General features: G+C 46.2%; 1 protein-coding gene across 2 annotated transcripts in view; it reads left to right on the forward strand.

The window, feature by feature from the left end:
• The window catches only part of COPS7A (COP9 signalosome subunit 7A), a 99139-nt gene that overhangs the window by 57051 nt on the left and 19593 nt on the right, over window positions 1–22495 (forward strand). For both annotated transcript variants that reach the window (XM_085619833.1, XM_085619834.1), the window contains exons 4-5: window positions 6894–6982; window positions 9527–9729. In XM_085619833.1, coding sequence (XP_085475959.1) covers window positions 6894–6982; window positions 9527–9729 — 292 coding nt within the window. The remainder of the gene's footprint in view (window positions 1–6893; window positions 6983–9526; window positions 9730–22495) is intronic.

A 22495-nucleotide genomic window follows, 5' to 3' on the forward strand; every position in this document is an offset into this window, starting at 1 on the left:
AATCTATTGTTCAAACTGGTAACCTCACTTTGGGATTGCGACTTCCATACATTTGTGCCTTTTCTCTTCTGTACGATTGATTGCACCAGATTATACTAAAACATTTTAAGCCTTAGTTTACATTCTCCCATATAAATGAACTTGCTCATTATATGTAATATTCCTAAAAGGTAAACAATAGATAGCGGTTATATAATACAGAATCATATTCTCATTCACTGCTGCTCTGTTAAGTTATGTTATGTTAGGAAATGTTATAAAGCGCGACAGCTGCCTCAGCTAAGAGGCGTCCCGACGCTAAGCAGCAGAAGAACAGTACGCGTACAAACACTAGGGCCTACAAGGACGGGAACAGGAATGTTTTGATAGCTTTCCTAAAATGGAAGTAGTTAGCGAGCCCTCGAATGTGGCTTGATAGAGAGTTCCACAGAATGGCCGCTCTGTTCCGAAAAGAGCACCCGCCTGCACGGACCTTCCTCACCCGGGGGGATCCCTCACCCGGGGGGATCACTACCAAACGCTGCCCCATAGATTGAAGCGATCGCGAGGGAATGTAAGGTAGCAGAAGGTCAGACAAGATTTGGGGGAATGCCAATTTCAGGATTTTAAAGGCGATGCAAAGTGCTTTCAACTCAATACGCCTGGCTACAGGTAGCCAATGGAGGTGGCGGATAGCACTAGTCACTGGACAGGTTCTGCGCAAGCCCAGAAGAGATCTTGCGGCTGCATTCTGGACTCTCTGTAACCTCTGAATTTCAGATTTATTGGCTCCTAAATATAGCGAGCAAGCATAGTCAAGCCTTGATAAAATCAGGGCCTGAATAATGATCTGCCTAGTTGTAGCATCGAAGAAGGCCAGAATGGGTTTGAGCCCCCGTAACAGACTAAACCAAGTACCTGCCACCTTTTACGTCTGAATCTGAAAATTGAGTGAGCTGTCCATCCAGACCCCCAGGTTCTTCACTACAGGCTTGGGGGTAGGTACCGCCCCTAGACGCTCAGGCCACCACAGATCACTCCAACAGCCATGGTTCCCTCCCACCAACAACACCTCTGACTTGTTGGAGTTCAGTCAGTTGAAGGCAGTTGGCGGTCATCCACCCGGCGACTGCCGAGAGGTCGCCCCGGAATTTCCTGGCGTCCTGCTCGGGGTCACCCGAGAGAGCCACCACCAACTGAGTGTCGTCAGCATAAGAGACCATGGTCAGCCCTCTGCTTCTAGCAACCTCCGCCAAAGGTTGGACATAAAGATTAAAGAGCAGGGGGCTCTAGGACGAGCCCTGGGGAACCCCCTGACCAATAGGGAAGGTGCCAGAAGCAAAAGGAGGAGCGACTACCTGGAATGACGTATCTGCCAAGAAGGAGGACAGCCATCTAAGAGCTAGCCCAGAGACTCCAGCCTCAGATAGACGACTCCGCAGGATGACATGGGACACGGTGTCAAACGTGGCGCTGAGATCCAGTAGGATCAGCGCCGACGTCTGCCCGGCGTCTAAGGTCGTCCACAGATGTTCAGTCACGGCCAAGAGTGTTGACTCCGTGCTGTGCCCGGGCCGAAAGCCATTTTGAGATGGATCAAATATCTGATGTACAGTAAAGAAATCTGTGAGAAGGGAGGTGATGTAGGCCTCAGTGATTTTCGCAACCCAAGGTAACAAGGAGATGGGGCGAAAACGTTCGGGTTTATGAGGATCTAAGGAGGGTTTCTTAAGCAGCGGAAGGACCCTAGCCTGTTTCCAGGCCCTGGGCACAACTGCCGCGCTCAGAGACCCATTAATCACCAATTCCAAAGGATGGATAATAGTAGATAATATTTTTTTTAATTGATCAGGCTTCAAAGGGTCAACCGGAGAGCCGGATTTTACCTTGGAACAAAGTGATACTAAAAGTTCTTGTGTTATGGGAGGGAAAGCTTCAAGGACCCCATCAATGGGTTTGCAGGAGGTGTCAGAGGGGCCTATGGAAACCATAGGAAAGCTTTTATAAATATCCTCGACCTTCTTAATGAAGAAGTTGGCCAGTTCTTCACACTGTAGTTTGGAAGTAATCCCGGAGTTTACAGCGTCCTGCTTAGTTTTAAGCCCCGTCACAATAGAAAAGATAGTCTTGGCCGGGTTAGAACTACCCCATATCTGCTCAGCATAGAATGCGGCACGCTCAGCATGGAGTGCCCTATGCTTAATAGCTGCATGGTAGAGGGCCTTAGAGGCTCTATAACACATACTTTAAAGCCTATGCATACCTTAATATCCCGGACACAGAAGGTTTCCCTGTATTCGTAATTAGCATTAGTCCACTGAGAAACCATATGTGCTCTATTGCATGCCCAGTGTTTTTCAGAACCACGCAGCAGACATAAACATGCCCTTGGTGTGTGGAAAGCTACGCAGCTCTCTGGATTACTGCTGCCAAAATCTGAATGCAGTCTGAAAAGGTTGGAGTCCCAGCAGGGCCTACCCAGCCTTTCATCCTTCCAGGGGTAATAACACGACATGAATACTGTTGTTATTTATGCTGCAGAAATGCAGCTAAAAATGCATCACAGGAGCTATATAAAGCAAGTTATTACTGTGAAAAACCATTAGACGTAAGACTACGAGCAGGATTTCTGTGTCTCGGTAATGCGCAGCATTGTCTGTAAACATCAGGTCTTGTGAAGCAGCAGCCTTGCCCTCTCTCTGACAAGACCCGCCCCGCAGTGACTCCCTTCTTTCCCGAGAGGCCTGCCTGCACGATAATCTCCAGACCTCAGTCGGTGTGCATGTGGACTGCAAAACTACACACGTCATCGAAACGTCTGAACCCAATGTCCTAGACAGTTTCTAATGTCCCGGGTACTTCAGTTCCATCTGCCCTGCGCACGACCCTAGTGCTTTGAGATTGCCTCAAAGTTGCATAAAGCGCTTTCCAAGCATGAGTATAAAATAACACAATTCTGTAACATAGTCATGGGTTTACAGAAACCTAACGGTGTCACCAGTTTCTCCAAGCAGGACATGAAAAGCTGTGCTGCAGTGGGGGCGGGTGTGGAGGGGGCGTTTTCACTTGAACCCCGGCTTAAAAAGGCAAATCTCTCTCTTTATCCAACTTGGGGGAATGTTCAAACTAGTTGCGAGAACCCTTGGCAGGGATCGAAAGCGCTATATAAGTAAGCAAGAAGTAAGTGAAAGTAATAACGGCTGTAAGGGTGCCCGCGAGATGGCGCCTGTGCTCGTAAGCGCGCGCGTAACCGCTCGCTGGTGGCCGGAGAAAGCCTTTGGTAGCACTTCAAAAAGCCAGTTACTAAATGTCTCGCCAGACCAGCGCATGCGCTTGCTCTAGCGAGACCTAAAAAAGTAGGGTGGGCTACAGCTGTGTGGTTTACCGAATATTCAGCTCCTGCTCTTGACCTGCCCAAATGTGGATAATTACTAACACAACACAGATTTTACTTCTGTCAGGTAGGAGATTGTCCATTGGCTAAGTCATATCTCACAGCAGAAACACAAACACTTAAAACAACGGCAGACTAACAAGAAAGCAGCTCGTTCATACAGTGTATAAAATCAGGAGGGTTCCGTGCACTACTCATCCAGTACCGGCCGCTGTTGGGTACCACTGGCCAGCAGTATATATGGATGATAGCAAATGGAGAGGTGCACCGGGACAAGTCCAATAAAGAGTCCAATTTGGAAAGTCAAGCACCAAGTGTTTATATAGTCCCAGTAAGTCACTCACGGGCACTATATTGACAGAGCATATGGATACTTATCAAGGTTCCTGTGGCGACTGTTCATTATCATATATTATGACCGTGGAGATTGATGATAAAGCTTAAACTGGTTTCTTGACAGACCGTTTGACATTGGATGGAACTATTTATACTCATTTTAAATATATCTTGATACATTAGTATTCTACACTATTAAGCCCTGATGAAGTTCTAAATTCTTTTGGAACGAAACGTGTTTGCTGGATCTTGTTATATATTTGGATTTAAGAAGAAACAATAAACACTTGGTGTTTGACTTTACAAATTGGACTCTTTTTGGACTTGTGCAGGTGCACCTCTCCATTTGCTATTATATCTCACAGCAGTTCAACATCATGAGAGAGTCAAAGTGGATGCTAAACCCGTTGCTTGGCACCCTGGCGTAACTTGGGCATTTGGCTACTTGGTAATCTGCAGAATTTACCGCCACCTCAAATATTCTCTGAACTTCACTAGGAATGCCACCTACATAGCAATTAATTTTAATATTTTTAGAATGAAAGTAGTGGTTTCTAAAAAGGAGACTCTCAAATAGAATGCCTGACCTTGTTCTGCTTCTTGCAAAAAATCCTTTGAACTGCCCACGTGGTTTACAATTTATATACAAAATCATTTAAACCTGTGGAGAGAATAATGAATGCATGGGAGCTGTTTTTGGCTACTAACGATATGAACTCTGAATGTGAAACAGTGTGCTCTTGTCTGGTATTTAGCTTTCAAGGCTACAGTTTCTCCGACCGCTGCTCAAGCAAATGTTTTGACCAGCCCCAGATAATATAATCTAGGGTTTATATCTAAAGATACATATTGGCACCGGATTTTACGTTTAATTGGAAAGAAAACAACAGATTATTCATTCATACATGGTGGGCCTGGGTTTGCTAGGTGGAACGTGAGGACAGTAGTGCCCTGGTCTTGATCAGCAGCAAGAAATTAGGGGGCATTGAGAGGAAGCTAGATGCTTGTGCTCAGAGCCATCAAAGTCTGTGAATATCTATTCCTCATCCCTTCTATCTATATTGCATTGTGTCTGCATATGCTGCTCTAAATCCTTTTATCCATATAACCCCCCTCCATCATGAATTGCTCCACCCTTTCACATGTTACTACCATCCTCTGATTGCAGCACCTCTATTGGTTAAAAATACACCACTATCAGTTTACTGTATTTGACATTCTAACGGTGTTTGCGCGTCATCGATCCAGTTCTATTTATCATATCTTTTTACTGTCTTTATCGATTGCTATTGAGTCCTATCTGCTCTATGGCTCTCAAGATGATTGTAATATATCGAGGTCAAGAGTAAAGTTTAATATGGTAGTTGGAGAACAGGGTCTTTATACAAGAGTCTGGAACCAGTCAGATAGGAGGAAAGTTCCTTATTTCACGTTAGACCCTTAAATTACAGTCACAGCAGATAGACCCTCTTATTGATCCATTTTCCCTCTAAATATAATCCGCTCCCATGCTTTACCAACACCAGCATTCCAAGGATCATCACATTGTCACAGCATCCGGGTTCAACATCCTGCAGCATGCTCACTCAGTCCTTGCATACAAGCATCTAACATGGGTTGTGGGGCAGGTACGGTCTATCAGCATGGCTACCAACTTTAAATAAAGTACAACGTGTGTTATATTCTACATAGAGTGCATATTAAAGGTAGTAATATGCTTTGCATTAAATCTAACCCATTCAGTGTTGGCCACAACAAGGTTTAAAGGTGTGATCTTCAAAATGGAGCAGATTCCTATAGTATGATGAGTTCCCACAGATCTATCCCAGTGTCTGTTTGGGGCCCAAGGTGTCGATTTTGTGAGTAACGGTGCTCACTGGAAACCCAGCAGGCCTTGGCTTCGAACACTGGGAAGACCTCGGGTGTTTAATGTGTTTTTTTGCAAAGTGCTGACCGTAATCTACAGGTCGCAAGTTTGAAATCTAGGGAGAGTGCTCAAACATTTCTTGTTCTGGTTTCAAAGATCAAAGAGCCGCCAGCGGGTTAGAGGTTTCACTTGTGGTAAAATAACTTTGTGGGATATACATCTGCTTCACAGGTTTAGTTACCTAGAAATTTGCAGTATTGCGCTTCAATAAAGAATTCCGTTTATGTTGTGTGGTACACACATGGGCATAATTATTCGCCTAGACCCCCACTGTATTAGGCATGCGTCTCCTGTGTCTCACAGGTCTCCAGCCCTTTGGTGGGATTCGCAAACAGTGTGCTGCCTGGATAATCATAATGAGGCAGTATACTACGAATCCTACCACATGGCCATTTTGTGCTGCTGTAGATAAGTGCAAAATGAAGGTCAGTCACAAAGCATTGTGTGTGTATAAACCCTGGCTGCTGGGCGACCTAACTTTTAGTACTCTGGGCTTTTATGTTACAAGATATGGTAAAAAGATAGGCGTAGGGATACTCTTTCTTGAAACACTTGTCATGTTGCTACCAGGATCTAGAAATGAATTGTGGAACTGCAGAACTACAGCAGAACCACTTGTGCAAAGAAGTCATTGGGCAGAATCCTTGGGGAAACAAGTGCTTCCACACTGGAAGTACGATTTTCTACACTGGTCTACCAAGGGAAAAAACAAAGCACATGTATGACGTCCTCGATGTCGCACACGTCTACACTCCTTTCGTCATCTCTCACCCACAACCACACCAGGTCGAACATAGAGAGCTGAACAATTCAAAACTGCAAGTAGAGACTGCAAACTTAGGGCTTGGTGATTGTGGACAGATAACTCTGGAAGCCAGTTAGTGACTTCTGTTCAATGTACTCAAATGCTTGGACACCAGTATTGACAGGCTTCCCTTCTTCTGTCAGTATTGGGCACCACCACCAAGGTCTTTACGCTTTGTTTATCACTCAGATTTGCAGACTGTGGAGCATCCCACAGCGAGAACAGCCCTATTCGGCCCAGCAGATCTTTAATGCGGTCACTCTAACCAATCTGTTTGGCCATGTTCAGCTGGCAGTCCGCACACATTACAAATCTAAAGAAGGACCTTTCCAGAGCTCAATCAAGAAAAGATACTTGTATATTCAATCAAACAGATGTATGTATGTCTCTTAGTCATTTATGTGCCTTTTTATGCATCTAATGGTTCCCTTTTCTGCTTGGGGTTCTATCAGCCGAGTCCTCGACCCTTCCAGCACTCAACGATGCACAGAAGAACAAGCTGAGGCACCTGTCTGTGGTAACGCTGGCTGCAAATTTGAAGGTAAGTGAGTGTCTTTCTGCTATGTGGAGGCAGGGAGTAGACAGGGCGATGAAGGGTGTTGATTCCAACCCATCATCAGCATTTATGCCTTCAGAGCCCAGAATTTCTTCATTGTGCCCTCATCTCTTCTTCTCACTTTTATCTCTGTTCAATTGCCTCTCCCTCTGCTCCTGGCAGTCTTTAAATGTCAGTTTAGTTTTAGGTCTCGCCTAGACAGCGCTTGCACTGTCTTTGCAAGACATGCTGTATTCAGGATATGGGCTTAAAAAGCCACACCCATTTTCAGGGACTGCCCCTGTTACATGTGTCATTACTTGGAGCTTGTGCGCACTATTTCTTTAAACTGGAGCAGTTGAGACCACTGTTCGTGGTTTACAGAGCTCTGTTGTAAACAAGGCTGTAAATCGTGCTCTCATCATGCCACATTTGCTGTGCATTCAAAGACCGAGGTCTGTTTTGGCTGCAGCTGCCTCCTCCACCTTTTGAAACGCATAGCCATCCGTCACGGTCCCTGCCGCCTCCGCCTCAGAGCTCAGCAAGCATTTGCAATGCAATTGGTCTTGCAATTGCGAGAGTTTGAGCAATTGGCATTGTAAATGCCTTTTATTTATATGTTTTGAAAACCTGGAAGCAGTGCCTTTTACTTTTAGTCCTTGCTTACGAGAAGCAAGGCTGGCAGTAAGTGCGCATCTTTTACTGCCAGCCTTGCTTCTTGTAAGCAAGGACTAAAAGTACAAAGTGCGTGTTTACGCATCGCTTGCAGGTTTTCTAAACACATAAATAAAAGGCATTTTCATTTACGGTGCCAATAGCTCACTCAAACTCTGGCAAATCTGTAGTAATTTAATGATTGTATGTTTGATAGGTGCCGTGTGGGAAAGCTTATACATTAGGCTTTGGTTGGTTATGGTGACAAGCCCATGATAAATGCTATAGGCCTGATTGATTCACTGGGAATGACTCCCTGGGAATGATAATGTCTGGTGATATAGCTCTGATCTGTTCATTATGAAAAGTTATGTCAAAGGAGTAGACCCAACTCATCGTAAAAAGCATTTGGTAATGCCAGTAAGACTTTAAGGGTAGATTGTTCTTGTGCTGTGTTAAAGGCTGTTTAATTAGTAGATATTTGTTTAATTAACGTCTTGTGGTTTACTGTAGTTGATGCAGGTTTGGTGTTGGTTACCCCCTTTGTGCAGGCCATTGGGATTGAAGATTTACAATATGATAATCCTTGTTAGGCTTTTCTGAGAGGTAGTATATATTGTTTTCAAAAGCTATAAATGTGTACATATTTGTAATTTTTAATTTGTGTGTTTGATTCTTGCCATGACATACACAGTACAGTAGGCCTGAATTGGGTAAGGTGACCAGCAAAAGGAAGAATGTAATAACCCTAATAGGTTACTGGGAAAATATGTCAGACGTCACAGACCTGATAGATTTATTATTAAAAAAATGATGACCAAGGCAATAGGCAGACTTATTTATTGTGAATAGGTTATGTTAATATAGGCTTTTGCATTACAGTTTTATTTTTTTTACACCGGGAGTCATTACATTACAGTCAGTACATCAGAAGTGCGTTTGCATCGCAGTTTGTTACCTCAAGGATGTCTTTATTTCTCCAGTATGTTGGTAAATATGAGGAGGAAATTCCACAACTTTGTCGAAGAAAAAAGCATAGTCTCCTTATCCGGTACTCTACCTTTTGTAATTTTATGGCATAGTTTGGTTGGCCGATCTAAGGTACAGAAAATGTGACACTTTTTGAAACAGTGGGGGAAGAAAGTAGGGCCTCTCACTAATGGTGTACCAAGAAGTTGGAATTAAATTAGCTCTTTAACAGGAAGTAGATGCATCATTTTGTGAAGGAGGGGGCTGTTATGGCCTTGCCAGTGATAGCTTAGGAGAGCTTGTACAGCCACGTTTGGAGTCGCTGAGTTTGGCCACAAGATATTTACTCCAAAGCATGCGATGTTTGCAAAGTCTAATCCTCGTGTTAAACTTCTACACATTACCCCTTTGATAACTACACTAGTTCATGATACTCTGATGATTCTCCAGTAAATTTCATTGCACAGCGAGACCGTTTCCGCAGTTCGTTTCATAAGAAAAAGAGCTGCAGTTAGGCTACAAATCTGCTCTTCAAGCAGTAATGGTAGCTTCTTTGAGACGAAAGAAGATATTCCTACACCCTAGCTAATCAGAAAAGGTACCCCCCCAAAAAACCTGAGACCACCCTTATTAGAATAGATCATTGTTCAGTCTCATTCAAGAAAACAGTGGGTAAGTGACTCTTGAGAGCACCCTAGGAGAGGACAGTCGCAGGATATCTTAAAGGAGTAGGGTCAAATTATAGACATATTTTCCTTACACGACTGCTTTAGAAGTTAAACTTTAGTTGTAAAATGTGTACTAGGATACTGCACAATCGTGCAGATGTTCTACTATTTAGAAATGTAAAACAATATCCTCGATGGGGAGATAATACAAATTATGATTTTTTTTCTTCTTTGATGACCGCATTGTCTCCCGTTACAGTGCATCCCATACTCTGTGCTGCTTGAAAAGCTGCATCTGAAGAATGTGCGCCAGCTGGAGGATCTCATTATCGAGGCAATCTATGCAGACGTGGTGCGTGGTACCCTCGACCAGCGCAACCAGCGGCTTGAGGTGGACTACAGCATTGGGCGGGACATCAGAAGGGAGGACTTGAGCACCATTGCCCGCACGCTTCAGGACTGGTGAGGGATGCACTCTGTTCCTGTCTTTGCCACTGTCCTTTCACTGTTCATTCAGCTCCTTTTGCTCGATCGTCTATGGTGGAAAGTATATAGTTTTCCAGTATCACTGCCTAGAAACTCTCAAGTACCTTACGGAGTGACTCTTTCTAAACTTTGGTACCACAAATTCCAAGAAACAAAGAGCATCTCCTTTGCACATCCAATATCTGTGCCCTGCTGTACACTATATCCACCAAGATGGCTCAATTTTGTTGACCACTGATCACTGTACTATGCAGTGATCAACTGGTCACAAATTCAATATTTCATGAAGATCGGTAGTTTGCATACCACTGAACCGGGTAATGGTAAATTCTGTTATATTCGGTGCTTAGACATGGCAGAAGGGCAGTATATAGTGCTAAAAAATATACTTTTAGTATAAAGCAACTTACAGAACCATGAATACTGCTTAAACATGCAAAATTGAACACATTTGTAACTAACCAACTGGCTTCATTGTTCAGTTAGACAAATTATATATCTTCAGAAAAACACAGGAATCCATGACAGTTACACAACAGCAGTCACAAGAAGGTTCAGGTTGACTGATTCTCTGCAGAAGGTGTTTGCAAGTAAATGTGATCATGGACCAGAGACAATAGGCAGATAACTTGAGCTGCTACATTGGCTGTGTACCATGAAATCTTTCCTTGTTTTCTACAGGTTGAAGGTGGGTTTATACTCTTTCCATAGGGATTGTGTACAATGACAATGTATGATAATGACAATTAAATTAGGAGTTTGATGTAGAGATTTAGGAATGGCATGATTACTATAGCACGCTATACATGATTAGTATCAGTAAAGCTATGTCTTTGGGGGACAGTGATGAGAAGATTACTCATAAGTGATCGGTTCGTTACTACTTTGTCTCAGTCTTTAATTTATGAGAATGTAAACAAATCAGTACTGTGAATCGATGGCTTAATTTGCTGATTCTAAAGATGCGCACTTACTGGCCTTCAATAACAACGAGCTGCCAAGGCTACTAGGGCAGCTGTGGAGAGACATAGTAAACCAAAATGGACTGAGGAGGGAGACATTTGCCTGTAGCCCCTGATATAACTGTTAGAACATTCTAGGTAGCCTCCCGACAAACGTCAACCACAGCAACACTTTATTTGAACCCAGAGACCCACGTGTCCTCCATTGATCCGAGCTGGGAATCCTTGCCTGGTCTTCTGCCTAGAGTGTGAAGCGAATTGCCAGATGACTCCACCTGCGAATAGGCACGAAGAGAGGCTCATGCTCCTTGCACACAGACCCACAAGATGACAAACAAAAGAATACACTCTAAACGTGTGTTTTTTGCGATACAAGTAATTTCAGAATGCGCGGATCATCCCAAGAGACGGGATGGAAATCACAAATGGAAAAGTTGGATCTAGCCGGGATGACCGCGTCCTTTTTGGAGGTGGAGGTGACTTTGGGATCGGAGAGTGGGAAGGAAAGGCCCCAGTATAGCTGAAGGGAACCCAAGATAAGGTACAGGAATCCCAAGCGTATGATTACCTAAGGTGAGAATTACAAGCACACCACATTTGAAGTTACTCAGGCAATAAGGTCATTAGGGAAGGTTCCAGATCTCTTCTTGTTCCGAGTTTTTCTCAGCTGAGCCTTCCGGGAGGATCCATGGATTCGAGAGCACCCTGTGATCAAGTGGTGATATACTTCAAAAACAGATGCTGCATGGCAAGGATATGCCTGGCTAGGAGGTGCAGATGACGCCTGATACAAGGAACTACTGTTTAGCGGGTTAGTGTATCTCCCTGAACATGAACCTCTAAGCTTATAAGGACTGAGGAGTAGGAGAACTGGATCTGAAGGTCTGGATATGGGCATTTTCCACATCCAAGGTGGCAGAAAGAAATTCTTTCAACTAGGGAATTGAACTTTGGCCCACTAAACACTATACTCTGACAGGCGCCAGTTTGGGATTCCAGGGATTCAAAAGTCCTACAGGAGTCTGATGGTGTGTGCTAGACTTTGAGGGCTTGCTTGGACCAGGCAGTCACCAGCCAGGTATGTTTAGTTACCCTCTGCAATGAAGATTCTTACCAATAGAGCTAGGATCTTTCTGAACAGATTTGCAGCTGACTACATCTCTAAATGCACAACCCTGAACATCCTACTGGAGTCCATGAACTTCAGAAATCACTAGTGGGCTATGGAAATAGGCATCTTGAACTCCTTTTAGAGGAGGAAATTATCCCCTTAAAAGGTACCATTGTGACAAACATGCAACCCAGCCCCCCACTGGGTTCAAGGACGTATTTTGGTACAGAGTTGCTCACTTGGCCTTAAATGGGCCCAGTTGCCTTCTTGAAGTGCACACTGATATTGACAATACTATTAATCTAAATATACCTGGGCTTTGAAGTTAGAAAAGAGTCCTCCTTTTCAAAAGACATAAAATAACGATATTTCAGTCAACAGCTGCTTTTGTAAGAGGCTCTAAACCAATTTTCCCAGTCATAACCCAGTACTACTGTGGGTCATATAAGTACCCTAGGTCAATCCTGGGCACTCGAAAGACGAAAGTATTTTCTTCTGTTTCTTTATTTTCCACTTGCATAGGCTCAATGACATCATGCATATTCATCATTGTGATAAGCCGGAATTTCAGAAGACTGTTTTAAAAATGTCCTTCCTTCCATCCATCCATCTATACATATTCCACTATGATTTAAACAGACAAGACCAACACAATATACTCTCCCACCAAGCAAGGTTGTCAAGATTGAGGAATCTGTTCACGGAAGCATAAACCATGTTGCGCTGGCTGATGGCAAAATATTTCTAAAGACTGCTCATAGTTGCTTGTGTTGAAGACTTGGGGAAAATGAGCTGGCAGTCTAGTGGTCTTTCATCATGACGCGTGGGGAAGGGTATGCATTTTTCGTGGTGGTGAAGACATTGCTGGCCTGTTTTGGAAATAGCAGTGCCTTGTGGACAAGATGGCAGGACTTGAACCAATACCAGGGGCCTTCGCTTTAGACTGCACAAAATTGGCAGATTCAAGAGTAGTGTGATAGCGACAAATGGACAAGTGGCTTCACCAAGTTCTTGGACTAATGCCGGGTTGGGCTGTATCTTGAGTGGTTGTAAAATATTCATGGTCTCCTAATGGATCTGATTTTGAGATCTACAACCTTCAAACCTGGTGACCTACAGAAAGCAACCATTGACAAAGCCTATAGTTTTGACCTTCTATTATGGGAAGGGTTTTCTAACCATGCTAACCGTGCTTCAGTAATGCACAAGTACGTGATGGGCTACAATGGTTCTCCTAGCACAAAAACAGTTACAGAACAGGCAGTAGCTGCTGCGCAAGTCTTCCCCGGTCTCTCGCTCTCAGGCGCTTTGTCTCTCTTGCTCGCTCTGACGTCCTCTCTCCACACACTCTCCCTCATGCACTCACTCAGAAAATGCCCAGCATATTCCTTAGTAGAGCAAACTGGCTTCCCTCCCACACACAAAACAGGAGCAATATAGAAAGCAACTGAGCCTGATTCCTCACAGAATAGGTGCGACATGTGCAGCAGCGGTGTCCGCTTTCCTCTCATACACAGAACAGAAATGGCACAGGAAGCAGCAATGAACACTGTCTTACACACTCCTAAGAGAGACATCCTGTGCAGCAGCATAGAAAGATGGTCGCAGCAGTCCACGATTCCCAGCACACAGTCAGTCAGTCAGTCAGTCAGGCTTTACCTACACACAACACAACCGTAATGGCGCCAGAAGAAATAGTATGAGATTCTCTGAGCGTGTTCGTGCATGCAAGTTTGTGGTGGTGTGTGCTTGAGGGCCTGACACCACAAGGCCACCGTATATGTGATGGCTGTGCCTAGAAGTGGCTCCTGTAGCTCACTTTGCTATAGGACTCAAGCTGCGCTACACTGAGTGTAACCCAAACCGGTTTGGGGTCGATTGTGTTCTCTTTCTGGCAGAACATAGCCTGGCAGTCTGTGTCTACCAGAGCAGGAGCCAGGCAGATTTGAATATGGTTTGTCCCTTGTTGGCAATGGCGTAGTGATGAAAAAACATTGGCTGCAATGAGGGCTAAATCACTCGTGTTTAAGAACAATTCAAGCATTCCTCCACTCAGTACTGGGGAACTCCCCCAGTTACAGAGCGATAAGAGTGCAATCATAATCATAGAAAACGGATGAGATGAACAAAAGAGTCTTTTGACATTTTGAAATCATGCATGTAAAAGCAGAAGCTGGTTCTTTCAAAGAGTCCATTTAGTGAAGCAGGATGCTTTAGCACAGAAATATGTAAAGAATTGTACGTTTAAGGCCATTCCCACAGATTAAGAATTCATTCACTGCAATAATGAGAAATGTTTATCTAATCAATTGAAGCAAATTTATTAACACTCTAACGGGTCACTTTCCAAGCTCTTTACCAGTCCCAAAAATAATATAAATAGTTTTTATATGGTTATTTTTGGACACAGTCAGGTTGCTTTATAGGTTTAAGAATAATAGGTGCTCTTGTTACCGATTCCAGAGGAATAAAAGGCTATGTTGGGCCCACTGGGACGGCAACCTTTTATCTGTATTCCAGACTCTACAGAAGGCTTGTTTCCTGCCTATTTTCACTAAACACCATCGTGCTGGGACTGACGGACTAAGCACCAGTTAGGAAAGGGATAGAATGGGACACAGGGCCTTGGGTTCCAAACAAGACACAGGCCATGGACTATAGAAGAAGAACCAGGCAGCTTTATCCTTGCGTTTTGTTGGGACCACATAGATGCTATGTAAGAGCAAACCATACTCATACCAAAGTATTGTAAAGAAGCATTGCAGTGTGGGAGAGTGGTGTTGCCAAACAGGGCGGTGTAGGAATGAGAGGGACAGGCAGAAATTATCATAGGGGTTAAACTGTGGTCCCGAACAGGGGCCAGGCAGACGGAGAGGGCCAGACACTGGCAGAGAAGAACAGGACACAGTTGAGGGGTATCTGAACGAGATTTACGCAGGGTGGGAGTTCTGGGGAAGATAAAGCACTATATGTGAATGTAAGCGAGATGCAAGCAAGAAGGCAGGTTTGAGTAGATGGGGTGCTTTATGCCCAATCGTTTCTTGAGCGGTAATTTTTAGGTCTCGCCTAGGCAGCGCTTGCGCTATCTCTTCGAGACATTCTGTACTCGGGTATGAACTGTAAGCTTCGCTCACTCTCTGCCCATCGTTTTAATTGGCTCCGTCACTGTCCTTTGTAAACATTGGCCTTTGATTTGTTAATGGGGTTATAAGTCCCTCTTTAGTATCTCCCTGTCTTCGGTTGTTACCTCCCATCAGGACACCCTGTTACATGTGTTGTTACTCAGTAGGTTTCAGATACAGCCTTCGAGCACTCTTTTGTTAAAGGGCTATCCTGCTAAAGCAGACCCACTAACCCGCAATGTTTTTTAAAATTCTTTTAACTTGCACTTCAACCTTAGCACTAATAATGGCCACCGCGCTTTCCTTTTGCTTCTTACGATCGCCGTATGCCTTTTTTTTTCAATTTATTTACTTTTTTTTAAAAACAATGCTAGCACCCACACTTTAGCTTTGAACATCTTAAGCTAAAGCGCGTGTGCCAAGATTGCTTCAAATGTAAAAAAAAAATAGAAAATAAATGTGCATTATTTTTATATTTGTTTACTTTTGAAGCAATCTCTGCACCTGCACTTTAGCTTAGAATATTCAAATCCTAAGCGCGGGTGCCGTCTTTGTAACAAAAGTAAACCATTAGAAAAAATAGCGCGTCAGCCATCTATTTTCTATTTGCTTACTTTCGTTACAATCGCGGCATTTGCACTGTAGCTGTAAACATCGTAAGCTAAAGCGTGTGTGCCGCAATAGGAAAAAATATGTTCGAGGCATATGAGCTGCAGATTGTACACTTAGCATAGATCGCCATCTGGTGTTGGGCCCGGATGTTTGCAGTTTGTTTTTCTTCTTGGACAGTCTTTGGAAGTCACGAGTTTGGTGACTCCTCCTTCGGTCCGTACTGCGCATGGGCTTCGGCTCCATCCTCAGATTGTTTTTTTCCGCCATCGGGCTCGGATGTGATACTTCGTGCTCCGGCTTCGAACTTCTACGGTTCCAGCCTCGACGGAAAATCCTCGTTTCTTCGAGTTTCTTCATCATCATCTTCATCTCTCGAAGCGGCACTTTTCTCCATCCCGTACATCGGCACCGGCCTTCGGGCCCTCCTCGACTCCGGTCCCGGCCGATGGAAAGGACTCCGTTCAAAAAGTGCCCAAAATGTGGGTCTAAATTTCCCCACACCGACCTCCATCAGGTGTGTAATCTTTGCCTCTCTCCAGAACACGAGGCCAGAGACTGCCCCGCCTGTAAGTCTTTTCGATCGAAGAAAACCATCCGGGATCGAAAAGCTCGACGCACCATGGCGCATTCATCGTCTGCAGCTCCACCGGACATCTTCGGAGACGGCGCCGAAGCTTCGGGGCAAACACACACCGAGCAGGAAGAAGACGTCGTCAGCGCTTCCGAGGCCGACGACTCCGACGTGGAGGACATCACACCGGCGCAGCGGGCCGTGAGTACTGTGCCCCCTCCCACCCCCGCGCCCAAAACCAAAGAGACTCCGGTTACTCCCTCGCCTGCCGGCCTGGGCAAAACCAAGACCAAAGCTTCGATCACCCCACCTTCGGGCCCGGTGTCGAAGCCTCCAAAGTCTCACGGCAGCTCGGGATCGAGCCAGCCGACGCCCGGTGCCGAAAAACAGCATCCGGCACCGAAGAAAGCAACATCCAGCTCGACTCCGAAGCCACCGGTGCCGAAGCCTGGACTCTCGGTGCCGACCAAACACAAACACAAATCTGTCGGCACCGACGCTCCGGCGCCGAAAACTCCTTCAACGCCGAAAAAACCGGAGGCCCCAAAAAAAGCATGGCGCACACAAACCATCGAAGTCCTCGGTTCCGAAATCACCGGTGCCGACGGACGATTCGGCGCCATTGGCTCTGTTTACACCAGACCCTTTACAAAAGACTCTGTCCAAAGATCCAAAGACTGGGCTATTGACTTTAATTATCAAGAAAAGACGCCTTGATACTCCGGCTCCTCCTCCACCACCCAAACGGAAGGACTCTGCTACTTCTCCCCTCAGAGTGCCCTCCCCACTACCACCTCCCCTACCTCCTCCACCTCCTCCACCCCCTCCCCCTCCCAGGTCTCCGCCACCTTTTACCTCACTACTCTCCGGCCCCGTCCCCAGATCCGGATGACGGGGACCCGGACAATTATCCGGCGGACGCCCCAATGGATCCCACTCCACCAGGGACCCCAGACCCGTGGGAGGATTACAATAACCCTGATGTACCCGATATTCCTCAGGACGACCTATACCCATCCAGGCCGTCTCCTCCAGAGGACTCCTTAGGGTTCCATCATTTAGTGCAGAGAGCAGCACACTACCATGGGGTGGACATGCACACTGAACCAGTGGAAGACGACTTCTTACTGGATACATTCGACATACAGGACAAATCCACCTCTATCTTACCCATGCTTAAGGGTGTCACCAAGCATGCCGCAGAGGTGTTCAAAGACCCTGTCAGGGCCAGGGTACTCAACCCTAGAATAGAGAAAAAGTATAAGGCGGCACCCACAGACCCTGCATACATTAAGGGCCCTGCTCCCTTAGATTCCCTAGTTGTCTCTACAGCTAGAAAGCGGGCTAACTCCCAGTCCTCAGGAGAAGCCCCACCGCCAGACAAGGAATCCAAACTCCTAGACGCGTCTGGCAAGCGCACCGCCTCTCAAGCTGCAAACATGTGGCGCATTGCAAACACACAAGCGCTACTTGCGCGCTATGACAGAGCACACTACGACGAACTTGAGGCTCTTATGCAGCACCTCCCCGAGAAACACAAGCGTAGGGCTCATGAGCTAATACAGGAGGGTAAAGTCATTACAAACACCTCCATTAAATGTGCCCTCGATGCAGCCGACACTGCTTCTAGAGCCATAAATACCAGTGTCCTGCTTCGTCGCCATGCCTGGCTCAGGATCTCAGGGTTTAAGCCTGAAGTCCAGGCGTCCATACTCAATCACCCCTTTGACCAACAAACTCTCTTTGGGCCCAAGGTAGACGAAGCGTTGGAAAAGATGAAAAAGGACACAGACACAGCAAAGTCTATGGGGGCACTCCAAACACAAGCCTCTAAACGTTCCTTTCGTGGCACAGGCAGAGGCTTCTCCACCGATAGCACCTCTACCTCCTACAAATCCCCTCCTCAAAATACCTTTTCAAAGGGCAACCAAAGAGGTGGTTACAGAGGCAACAACAATAAGGGCAGGGGCAAAACTAACAACACCCGTTCTGCCACCCCGCCCACACAATGACTTCCCTCCGCTCCCCCCAGACCATTCCACTCCGGTCGGGGGCAGACTACAAAACTTTATCCACGCATGGGAGTCCATAACATCGGACAAATGGGTGACCCAAATCATTCGGTCAGGGTACTGTCTCGAGCTAACATCTACCCCGCCCAATATCCCACCAAGGCACCGTCCAATGTCTCAAGAACATTCCACACTGCTCAAACAGGAGGTACTCTCCCTCCTCCAAAAACACGCTATAGAGCAGGTCCCCATCAATCAGCAAAATCTAGGGGTTTACTCCCTATATTTCCTAATACCAAAGAAAGACGGTACCCTCAGGCCCATTCTGGACCTCCGGCCTCTAAATGCCTACATACATTCAGACCATTTCCATATGGTCACCCTACAACAAGTCCTCCCGCTCCTCTGTCAGGGAGACTTTCTCACAACCTTGGATCTGAAAGACGCATACTTTCACATTCCAATACACCCCTCTCACAGGAAATACCTCCGGTTCGTGGTGGACGGGCAACATTACCAATTCACGGTTCTCCCCTTCGGGGTCACCACCGCACCACGGGTGTTTACCAAATGCCTAGCGGTAGTAGCAGCACACCTCAGACGTCAACACATTCACGTCTTCCCTTACTTAGACGACAGGCTGATAAAAGCCGCATCTTACCACCAATGCGTGCAGCATACAAACAGCACCATCCAACTGCTCCACCAGCTAGGCTTCACGGTGAACTACCAAAAGTCCCACCTCATACCATCTCACACAAAGCAATATCTCGGGGCCACTATAGACACCTCCAAAGGTATTGCCTATCCAAAAACAGCCAGAATCACAAGCATTCAAGCCTTACGCAAAACATTCCTTCCCCAACACTCTCTTCCAGCAAGAGTGTTCATGAAGCTCATAGGAATGATGGCGTCTTGCATCTTTATAGTGCCCCATGCAAGACTACACATGCGTCCACTTCAAGAGTGCCTAGCACAACAGTGGAACCAGGCCCAGGGTCAGCTGACGGATCTGGTGTTGGTGGACGGCCGCACACATCACTCTCTGCAGTGGTGGAACACCACAAACCTTTCCAAAGGGCGGCCGTTCCTGGACCCGGTTCCTCAGGTGATTCTAACAGCGGACGCATCGCTCTCTGGCTGGGGAGCGCACCTCCTACACCTCACAATGCAAGGTCTATGGACTCCACAGCAAAAATTGCTCCACATCAACCATCTGGAGCTCTTGGCAATCTTTCTAGCCCTAAAATCTTTCCAAAAACAGATTTCGGGCACAGCAGTCCTCATTCGCACAGACAACATGACTGCAATGTATTATATCCAAAAACAGGGGGGGACACACTCTCCCCAGCTCTCCCGCTTAGCCCAGAGCATATGGAGATGGGCAATTCCCCAAAACATCTTTCTCCTGGCACAACACGTTCCAGGCGTACAAAACACCATGGCAGATCTGCTCAGCAGACAAACGCAACAACTACACGAATGGGAACTGCATCCGCAAGTTCTTCAGCCATTCTTCCAACAGTGGGGGCATCCTCAGATAGACCTCTTCGCCACCCACGAAAACAAAAAATGCCCAAGCTTCGCCGCCAGATACCCACACCCATTGTCCAAGGGCAATGCGATATGGATGAACTGGTCAGGCAGATTTGCATACGCCTTTCCACCTCTCCCACTAATTCCATTAGTGGTCAGGAAGCTACAACAGCACTCCCTCACACTCATTCTGGTAGCTCCGACGTGGGCCAGGCAGCCGTGGTACACCACGCTACTACAACTATCAGTGGTACCACATCAAAAACTGCACCTATCCCCATGCCTCCTAACCCAGAACCATGGAGAAATCAGGCACCCGGACCCAGCTCAGCTCAACCTGGCGATCTGGCTCCTGAAATCCTAGAATTCGGATACCTTAATCTTCCCCCTGATTGCATGAACATCATCATGGAAGCCAGACGTCCTACCACTAGAGCATGTTATGCCGCAAAGTGGAAAAGATTTGTTAATTACTGCCGTAACAATACAATCAACCCTTTAGATGCATCCATACAGCACATCATATGCTATCTGCTCCATCTTCACAGGTGTAACCTGGCATATTCATCCATACGCCTACAACTAGCAGCGATCGCTGCTTATCTACAAAACAGACAGCATTTATCTCTTTTCAGAGTGCCCGCTATTAAAGCCTTCATGGAAGGCCTTAAACGAGTAATTCCTCCCAGGGCACCACCTTCCCCTGTATGGAATCTAAATTTAGTTCTTACACGACTAATGGGTCCGCCCTTCGAACCAATGCATAAATGCGAGCTACAGTTTCTCACCTGGAAAACAGCTTTTCTCGTAGCTATCACTTCCCTTAGAAGGGTTGGTGAAATACAAGCGTTCACTATACAGGAACCCTTCATACAAATACATCACAGCAAGGTCATACTTCGCACAAATCCGAAGTTCCTGCCCAAGGTCATTTCCCCCTTCCATCTCAATCAATCGGTGGAATTACCTGTCTTCTTCTCGCAACCTCAATCTGTTGCAGAAAGAGCCTTACACACACTCGATGTAAAAAGGGCCTTGCTATACTACATACAAAGAACGCAACCCTTCAGGAAGACTAAACAATTGTTCGTCTCCTTCTCTCCACCACATAAAGGCAACCCCATTTCTAAATCAGGGATAGCTAGGTGGATTGTAAAATGCATACAGATTTGCTACCAAAAGGCTAAAAGAACATTATCTGTTCCGCCTAAAGCCCATTCTACAAGAAAGTTAGGGGCTTCTATGGCCTTTCTAGGGAATATACCCTTAGATGACATCTGCAAAGCAGCCACATGGTCTACACCGCACACCTTCACAAAACATTACTGTGTAGATGTGCATTCCAAGCAGCAAGCTAGAGTGGGCCAGGCTGTACTAAAGACACTATTTCAAACCACTGCAACGGATACCGGTGGTCGCCGCTAGGGTTGGGTACTGATATATAATCTATGCTAAGTGTACAATCTGCAGCTCATATGCCTCGAACGGAATATGCTACTTACCAGTATGCATCTGTTCTTGGCATGTAGAGCTGCAGAGTTGTACACGCCCACCCGCCTCCCCGGCTACCTGTATCCGTTCCAGTACATCTTATTTAGATACTACACACATGGGTTTCTCACTGTGATTACCAAGCTCCATCATTTCCCTGTTGGCGAAAAACAATCTGAGGATGGAGCCGAAGCCCATGCGCAGTACGGACCGAAGGAGGAGTCACCAAACTCGTGACTTCCAAAGACTGTCCAAGAAGAAAAACAAACTGCAAACATCCGGGCCCAACACCAGATGGCGATCTATGCTAAGTGTACAACTCTGCAGCTCTACATGCCAAGAACAGATGCATACTGGTAAGTAGCATATTCCTTTTGTTAGAAGCATGTATGCTGTAGATCACATGGTTTGCATAGCCGATCATCTAGTGTTGGGTCCGGATGTGTGCACTTTGTTTTTCTTCGAAGAAGTCTTTTCCAGTCACAAGGTAGGTGATTCCTCCTTTCGGTGAAAGTGTGCATGGGCATCGACTTCATTGTTAAATTGTTTTTATTCCGCCATCCGGTTCGGATGTGAATTGCTGCGCTCCAGTTTGGCACCGTTTCTTGGGTTCCCTTTGACGCGCAATCCACTACCCTCGACGGTATTGTTTCTCGATCGCGTTTCCCATTCTCCGCATATCGTTTCAACTCCAAGACATTTGATCTGAAACTTGTGGAGGGCCGTTGGGCCTACCTGTGCCGGGCTCGCTAGCAGTCGATGGAACAGACTCCACTCAAGCTCTGTCCCGGATGTCGTGCTAAGTTTCAGTGCACTGACTTGCACGAAGTGTGCAACCTCTGCCTATCCCCGGAACACGACGAAAAAGACTGCGACGTGTGCCGATTGTTTCGCTCTAAGAAGACGCTCCGTGACCGTCTGGCTCGAGGTCATGAAATGCAACATCAAGGCAGCTCTGCACCGGACATCTTCGGGGAAGATTCCGATAGAGAAGAATTACACGCTCAAGGAGCCGAAGAAGCAGAACATCTCTCCGTGTCCGAGGCCGACTCTGACATGGAAGAAGAGGAACAAGTTACACAGGGTCAGCATACCATGAGTACAGAAACCCCCTTGCCCCAGCAACACAAGACCAAAAAGGCTCTGGTCCTTCCTCTGCCTTTGGGCCAAGGTCGGCACTGAGACAAAGTTTCAGGCGCTCCACCCTCGGGCCCGGCGCCGAAACACAAGGAAAAGCACTCTGGCTCGAGTCAGCTCCATGCCGTTGCTGAGCCAAACATTCAGCGTCAAAACTGAAGCATGTCTTGGTAACCATTCCACCGTTA

Source organism: Triturus cristatus, chromosome 7 (genome assembly GCF_964204655.1).
Source record: "Triturus cristatus chromosome 7, aTriCri1.1, whole genome shotgun sequence".
Taxonomy (NCBI): Eukaryota; Metazoa; Chordata; class Amphibia; order Caudata; family Salamandridae; genus Triturus; species Triturus cristatus.